Raw genomic sequence first — 8,972 nt, forward strand, 5'->3', positions numbered from 1 at the left:
GATCGTGTTTTAAACAATTAACAATAGCCCATAGGAGATGTGATGATACGGTTTTATAATTCCTTGAATGTTCTGTGTCTACTACTAAATCGGACGAGAAAATAGAATAAAAAGGTGTCCCATCTTCTCCACCCTAATACTTAACACTGATTTGATTTAACAGTCAAACTTTTTAACTGAAACTCATTCTCATATTTTTTAATCACAGCGTGTTATAACGACTGTCGTTTAGTTGCTGTTTCCCATCTCTTTATTGTTTTAAAAATATGGTGTTTGCTAACATTTTCATAGCGTGTTTGGTGGGGTAAGATAGGACAAGTTTTCATTATCCCTTTTCGCCCCATTTGGTGGTAAACAAAGAATATTTATAGAACTATATAGCCGTGTCCCGCGTATGATTTGTTCATTTTCCCTTCCAGGGACATTTTTAAACATTTTTCCGTTAACATTTTTAAACTTCGGATCATAAAATACGACACCCGTGTTATAACGAAACGTTGCCCCGCCACGCAAGGATAAATTAGTTGAATGTAACGTGTAACTCAGTTGAAGCAATTGCCTTTGTGTTTTGCCCCAAGGACACATACACCCCCGACGGTAGCAGCGAAGAAATTAGATTCATTCATTCTAAGCTGAAATTAACTTGTTGGAGCAATTGCAGTTAAGTGTCTTGCCCAAGGACGCATACGCCTACAATGGTAGCAACTACGAGTCTTGAGGTACATTCATTGCGTACTGAAGCGAGTATTACAAAACAGAACTATTTTGTGAGAGTTATATGTATTTTTAGTTGAAGATCGACAAATCTGCCGTACACGAGTTATATTACAGACTACATGGCCACCTAGAAGTAGCGACGAAAACACAAAAATAAAACAATTGCAAATCGTAAGGGAATATTGCAGTAGGAATGATGGAATATAACATGAACGACGACACGTTGGAGTCGTGACTAAAATTAGTGTAATAGGATCAATAAAATATAGATTAGATAAGGGTGCATGTGCAGTATTATACTCACAAAACGAAACAACAGTAATCAGTTCAGCTTGGCAAAAAGCTAAATATAAAGGGTGGGGGAAGTCGGGATATCTTTAGCACATAATATCCAAATATCTGGTATTTTTTATAATGATGTTTTAATGCCCTATACAGGTCGTTTTTAGCAGGGTAAAACCTTAAGAAAACACCCTGAATAAAATTTTCCAGAAGAGATTTTTGGATTTGTTAATTGTTTAGGGGAAAATAATATTTTATGCACAAATTTAAACCATTATTTTCACACAGAAAGCACTGGGACATAATGAGACAGGGTCATGTTAAAATTCGATTCATATTATTTAAATTAAAAGCTATTGATTCGTTTGATCAATAGAAATTGAATCAGAATTTATCTGCCAAGTTTGCAGGACTTTCTACGGGAATGTAAACATCAAATCCAGAGGAAAATTTGGAAATTTTTAATAAAAATTTTTTTTTTGAAAAAATAAGATTTAAGAATCAATATAGTGTGTCTTCATGGCTGTTAAGCAGTGCCGCTTAAAAATCTTCTGTGAGGCATGAAATATGCAAATGAGGCATAAATACTTCATGTGTGTTGTTGCGGTGACACGTAAGCGAGCGGAAACACAATTATACACATGAGGGCCACAGCAGTCGTGTGGCCATAATTTTGAAGTGTCATGGTTAGTTTAGACCCCATCATATTTTCACTTTAAAGTTTATGGAATAAATAGAATAATATTGATAATACCAACTCAGTTTTAAGCTTTGAGAATCTTGGTGGCTCTTTCATTAGCTTGGTCTATCCTGGCATTGTTGGAGTCGGCCTAAAAATATAACAAGATTTTTTCACTAATGTAAACTATCTAAACATGACGAGGCACTGTTTGAATTATACTTGAATTCTACCGCGGTTGTAACTTTTCAAAATATACCCCCTAATTTTATTTTTCCAATGCAAAACAGTAAAAAATATTTTTTTAGAATAAAAGAGAACCTAAAAATTAGGAGGTAATATATAAAGGCATGGCTATTGGGCCCAAAGTACAACGTGCTCACTTAGTTTCTATTTTCTATGTAAGTAAGACTTTATAATAGAAACTAGGAAGTATGGGAACTGACCGAAACTAAAGACTCATCATTATATTATTCAATACACAATACATGGAACCAGTGATGTAACCAGTATACAGATATACAAGATGCACATAATTTAATAATGAGAGTGAGTCAGATAAGCATCTAAACAAGAAGCAAGTCAACAAGGAGATTTTGTATCTCAATAAAATGAACCTCTAAGCTGGTGGTCCTTAAACTGTTTTATGCTTTAAGTTTTTAACAAAAAAGCTTATCAGATTTACCCCTAATATGTAATATGATGCTCATTTATTAAAAAGCGAAAACAACCAATTACATCAGTCATATTTAATGCGACGGATGCGCTTGCTTTTTGGCAACGAGTTGTTCAAAACTTAAACAGTAAGCTACAATAACTACGATTGGCACAATTTTTCTATCCCGTCAACTGATGTGGATTTTGATTGGTAGCTCATTTACCCTCTAAATACGTGGAATTTACCCCCAGGGGTAAATTTACCCCAGTTTAAGAAATGCTGCTCTAAGCTTTGGGCTTTGTGTTTTTATCCAAAAATTACATAATTCCAGCTAATTGTATCTTGTAATACAGCTGGGCTTAAAAGTAATCTTGTAAAACTGTGCTGTTCTGTATAAGCTGCCCTTAATATACATGTTAATTTAAACACTATGCATATATAATATTATATAGTAGGGTGGGGGAAGACGGGACATCTTTAGCCCCAAATATCCAAATATCCTGATCGTATTTTAAACAATTAACAACGGTTTATACTTTATAGAAGTTGCAAGGATAAAGTTTTACAATTTTTTGAATGTTATTTGTTTACTGCCAACTGGGACGAGAAAATAGATTAAAAAGATGTCCCATCTTCCAGAACCTACTATATATATATAGTATATACATTATGCATGTTGGATATAGTAGGTTGGGGTAAGATGGGACACCTTTTCATTCTAATTTCTCGTTCCATTTAGTAGAAATAAAAAACATTCGAAGAATTATAAAACCGTATCCTCACAACTCCCATAGACTGTTGTTAATTGTTTAAAACACGATCAGGATATTTGGATAATATGTGCCAAAGGTGTCCCGTCTCCCCCCACTTTACTAACACATTATACATGCTAGCTATTAATTTATAATAGTCTATCATGTGTTATAAATAAACAAAAAAAAGAAATTACCTGCTTAAGTAAAAATCAGTAAATAGGTAATTAAAGTTCATTTCAATGTGAATTGGAATTTTGATTTGAAAAGAAAAAAAATGATTTTTCCCAGCATAATAATTGGAAATATATTTCGCTTCATAATTATTCAGATTAAGTTGGATTTAAAACACTAATAACAAATAAAGATGTTGAAACTCCCTCTAGTATCACTACTGGGCTTACAAATATTAGACTCTTATTAAAAATTAAAAAAAGGGATTAAATTTTAATTAACTAGTTTTAAAGTCTAACAGGGCCGGTCTACAGCGGGCATTTCAAAAGCTTAATAAACATTTAAAGTTTACCGGAATTTCCTGCACTAAATTTCCTGCACTAAATCAGTAAACATTACAACTATTAAGTAAGATTTGTTTCACAGGATTGAGTGGAACTATTTCTGGCTTTTTGTATTTTGGAAAGTTTGATGTCTATAGTCTATGGTCCTATACAGTTGCGAAGCAAAAAAAATAAAATATTTTTTTTTAAAGAAAAATAAACAAGTTTAAATTTAATGTTTTAATTAAAAAAAAAAATTTTTATTTTGAAATTTTTAAAAAAATTTTCTTGGAAGAGGGTTGCGACCTCTGAAACCCTCTTGACTGCACCACTGGCCACACATATATCAGTATACAAACATCAGTGTAAACAACAGTATTACCTTGGTGTTAATTCGGTCAATTTGTTGGTTCTGTGCACTGATTTCATTTCCCATGTCAATAGCCATGTGTTTGAGGTTTCCAATCACACCAGCTACTTGCGTTAAGTTTTCTTCCATTTCATCTTCACGTGCGTCGTTCGTGACTCTGTGTAGTGCATGGTTTTTGGTTAATACAGGGTAAGAGCAAAAGGCTTTTCGTGAAAAATGATGCATGAAATAATTTTTCGTAAAAAATAATTTTTTAGGCATGAAATAACTTTTCGTGAAAAAAAGGAATTAAATAACTTTTTGTGAAAAATAAGTTTTTAATGCATGAAATAACTTTTTGTGAAAAATTATGCATGAAATAATGGTTTCGTCGCAGTTTTATATTTTTAGTTGTAAAAAGTCAGATTCGGCTTACCAATCAAAATTAAGCTCATTTGAAAGAAAGTCTAACAATGTTTAATTTTTAACAAAACCCACACAAACAAAATTTTCATTACTTTATGTTCAAAACCATAATCATACAAGAATACAGACAATTTTCCAGTTTTAAATCCGTAATTCAACACAAATCAATTCACTTGAGTTTCATTGAGAGCCCTTCAGCAGATAATGAAAAGCACTTTCATATTCTGTGTTTGTATTGTTTTGCGGCATTTTAGCGAATTACATTAAAACGACAATTTTTGGGAAACAAGGAATTTTCGCATTACACCATTTGTAAATTAAAACAATAACATTAGGGATTTTTAGATACAATCCTATGTTTTAACAGCAAAATTTTAAGCATAAAACAGCTTTTACCCTGCTGTTAGGTGTTCATACAAACAAGCGGAGCCAAAGTATATTGCATTCACCACATTAATGAAATATTTATTGTATTGTAATATGAGTGTGGCAGAAATACACGCATTTCAATTTCTACTAGCAATTTGCCAGGTGTATCGTATTACCCATTGCTCAAAATGTAAACTTGGGTCAATGCCATCAAAATGTCAAACGAAAGCTACATGACACTGAAAAATGACATCACTGTTCCAATACCAACATTGTAATTCCATGTCAAAAAAGAATTTTCAATCAGCCAAAAACAGGTAGCAGCATAGCTATAGCTTGTACAGGAAAAATGCATTAGAGAGAATATGTCTTCAATATTTATAAGCTTAATGCAGGAAGCTGGGACAGTTAGAGGAGCTGTATTGATATTGTATTGAATCAATGGATCACAAACTGCCAACTTAAGTGCCTTGAGTGGCTTTACCACAAAAACTAAATAAAATATATTTCCTTTTTTTAAGTGAAAAGTGAACATTTTTTTAAAGTACTTTTTCTTAAGTGAAAATATTTTTTAAGTAAAATGTTCCGCAATAATGCAAATATTGAATTATAAAGTGTAGGACTGACTCTGTACATATTGTGACAGCTGTTTAAATTTAACACACAAAGCTTAGGTTAAAAAAAGTAAGTGAAAAATAGATATTTTCAAGTGAAATTTTTTTTGAAGTAAAATGTTTTGGAATAATGCAAATATTGAATTTATAAACTGTAGGCCTGTACATATGTGACAGGTGTTTAAATTTAATACACACAGCTTTGGTTTGACAACATGGTAGGACTGTATTAATAAATCAATTTTTTACAGGCCACAAAAATCAATATGTGAATGTAAAATTATGGCAATTGAGATTCAGTCCAAAGACATAGAGCCATAGACCGTACTTTTTAATGGTAAATTATGTTCAAGCAGCAAGAAAAATCTTATTATACACAATTTAAATGTCATTATAGACTTGTACTTTTTAATGGTAACTATTTTAAACATGAAGGAATTTTTTTATTGTAATTAATATAGGCATGTAAATTTGTATTTTAGAATGGAAAACATTTTTTAACGGCAAGAACAATTCCTATTACAATTTATAAGGCATGTAAATTTGTATTTTTCAGCGGAAAACTAGTTTTACACAAAAAAATTCTTATTTTTAAAGCATATAAATTTGTATTTTTAAATGGTAAACACTTTTAAACTGCAAGAAAAAAATCTTATTATAATTTAAATGACATGTATCTTGTATTGTTTAACAGTCAACAATTTTCAACAGCAAAAAATTCCTATTATAACTTATAATGCAGTATATCATTCTGTATAGCAATAGCATGTACTTAGACCTATTTCTCTTGGTACACTCTCATTGTTATCACAAATAATAAAAAGTCAATTAGATTTTCCTGTTTGCTGTGCTGACTATAGGAAGCTACATACGTTTGAATAGCCTACACAATAACCAGGATGTACATTACAATATATTATGTGTACATTAATGGTAAAATGATGATGGCTTCGAAAAAAAAAACAAAAAAAAAACACAAACAAAATTTTACATAAATAAACCACTTTTTTTCTTCTACGTTTTAGCGGAAAGTTTTCAGGATTATTATTATATTTTTAAAAAAATAACCATTGAACCGTATTTCTTTTAATTCAAAAAGAAATTAAGGTTGAACAAACTGTATGAATATAAAAAATGCTTAAACCATGGTCCATGCATTTCATTTAATTTTAAAAATTCTATCACTGGCAGTTTATTAAAAAAATTTAAATTTTTAAAAATTAATACAAAATTATAAGAGTAAAAAAATTGAGTTTTACCTTGTTACATAACCACCGCTGACTTGAGCCATTTCTCGCGGGTCTTGAATTCTCGCTGGTTGATTATTCACCACTTTTCCATCTTCATTCGACCCCCATGTTTTCTTGTATTCGCCACCTTTTTCAAAGTTTTTTGCTCTGTTGTTGAAGGTAAATGAATTCCATGTTTTATATTATGTGTTAAAGTACGAACTCATGTTTTATAAATTGTGGGGCAAAGTAGAGGGTGTTGGGTGTAAATTCCACCCCATGTTTCACACATTATGTGGTAAAGTACCGGGTGTTGGGTGTAAATTTCACCCCATGTTTCACACATTATGCGGTAAAGTACGGGGTGTTGGGTGTAAATTTCACCCCATGTTTCACACATTATGTGGTAAAGTACGGGGTGTTGGGTGTAAATTCCACCCCATGTTTCACACAGTATGTGGTAAAGTATGGTGTAAATTCCACCCCATGTTTCACACAGTATGTGGTAAAGTATGGTGTAAATTCCACCCCATGTTTCACACAACCAGCAAATTAACTCACTTATTCCACGGGCACACACATAATCCACAACATTTTTCAAGTCCTTGTAGATTTTTCTCGGCTTGTTTCATGTCTTTGTTGATTTGGTCCATGCCCTCCTCAACACGATCCAGTTGCTCTGTGACATCACAATTAACATTTACGCTATATTATACATAAAAATAGAAAAGCATAAAAAGTATTAAGTTAGGTAGCCTCATATTTTATACATACATATTAAGATATATATATATACATTTAATTTTGTATTGATGAGCTGTGATACAAAATTAGTGCGAAACACCTGGCAGAAAAGGTTTATATACATATTCAGTATGCAGCTGTACAGGTACCCAAACAGTTAAAAAAACAAACTCATTTCTAAAATATCAAATTTTCCTGCATTGCACCCTTTCAAAATAGAGTAACTAATAAAAAAAAACGTAAAAAAAATTATTAAGGGTATAATATATATAAAAACTTCAGATCCGAATAAAAAATGGGATATATAATATACATTAGTTTAATAATTTTATTTCCTAATTTTAGTTTTTTAGGACTATAATAACAGTTACAGCTTGATAATTGATTGCTATTGTATCTCAATTGGCAGTGAAGAGCACTTAGATACCTAAACCCCTATTAAAACACAGGTACTCTACATTTAGAGTTTCCACATATAGGCCTATGCCTTGCGTGCAAGAATGAGACATTTCTATACAGTAGGGTGGGGGAAGATGAAACACCTAGGAAACATAATATCCAAATATCCTGATCGTGTTTTATACAATTAACAACGGTCTATGGGGGTCGTAAGAATACAGTTTAAAAATGCTTTAAATATTCTTTGTTTACTACCAAATGGGACTGGAATGAAAAAGTGTCTCATCTTTCCCCACCCTGCTATATATTTATATACATATATTGTTTTCAAACTACATTGTATAGTTGAACAGTAATAAATTCCGTAAATCTAACCCCATCTGGTGCTCATATAGCAGGGCGATTTTTGGGTTAAGAAACACAGTCAGGATCTGGTGCTCCGAAATACAGAACACTGAACAGACAGACAAAAGTCCAGCAAATTTTATGATATATATATATATATATATTATATATATATAATAGACATGTATATTTGGCCTAAATGGCATTGTCAGTCTCATATTTAGATAGAATAGGAGTTGACTGCAGTATAGAATTGGATTACACAAGAGATATATTTAATGTAGTGAATCTATTACAAGTAATAATTCATGATCATATGCAATACATTCTACACCATGATACTTCCCTTTTTATCATTTCCGATAAATATTATGACTAATCAAATATATATACAGTAGGATGGGGGAAGATGGGACACTTTTTAACTCTATTTTCTCGTCCCATTTAGTATTAAACAAAAAACATTCAAAGAAATATGAAACTATGTCCTCATGACTCTCATACCGTTGTTAATTGTTTAAAACACGATCAGAATATCTGGATATTATGTGCTAAAGGTGTCCCATCTTCCCCCACCCTACTATAACTCAAGTAATAAACATTACTGAGGTAATATAACATAACTCAAATACTCAATGGAAAATTGACAGGTATTCAAAAACTTACATGGCATTAACTTAACTTAGCAAGAAAAGTAAGAACAAGTTTAACTGCTTACATAATTTAAATTTAGGAATGGGTGTATATTATGTATAGTAGTGTATATTACAATTGTTTTATTTAATACAAATTTAACTGAGAGTCTGAGACTATTTATTTCTTATTGGTTTTTTCAGTTCAAATACAAAAAGCTATTAACTATGAAATAAAAGAATAATTCAACAGTATCTGAATAACTAATACTTTTAATTA

At 31.4% G+C, this 8,972-nt stretch overlaps 1 protein-coding gene across 1 annotated transcript; it reads right to left on the reverse strand.

The window, feature by feature from the left end:
- Positions 1–763: 763 nt before the first annotated feature.
- LOC100187429 (synaptosomal-associated protein 25) lies at positions 764–7,251 on the reverse strand (the record flags this gene model as incomplete). Its single annotated transcript, XM_002126372.5, is given in 4 exon segments — positions 764–1,829; positions 3,968–4,112; positions 6,603–6,740; positions 7,134–7,251. Coding segments are annotated over 4 exon segments (467 nt in total), but the record flags the coding sequence as incomplete, so codon positions are not given.
- Positions 7,252–8,972: the final 1,721 nt, after the last annotated feature.

Source organism: Ciona intestinalis, unplaced genomic scaffold, assembly GCF_000224145.3.
Source record: "Ciona intestinalis unplaced genomic scaffold, KH HT000324.1, whole genome shotgun sequence".
Taxonomy (NCBI): domain Eukaryota; kingdom Metazoa; phylum Chordata; class Ascidiacea; order Phlebobranchia; family Cionidae; genus Ciona; species Ciona intestinalis.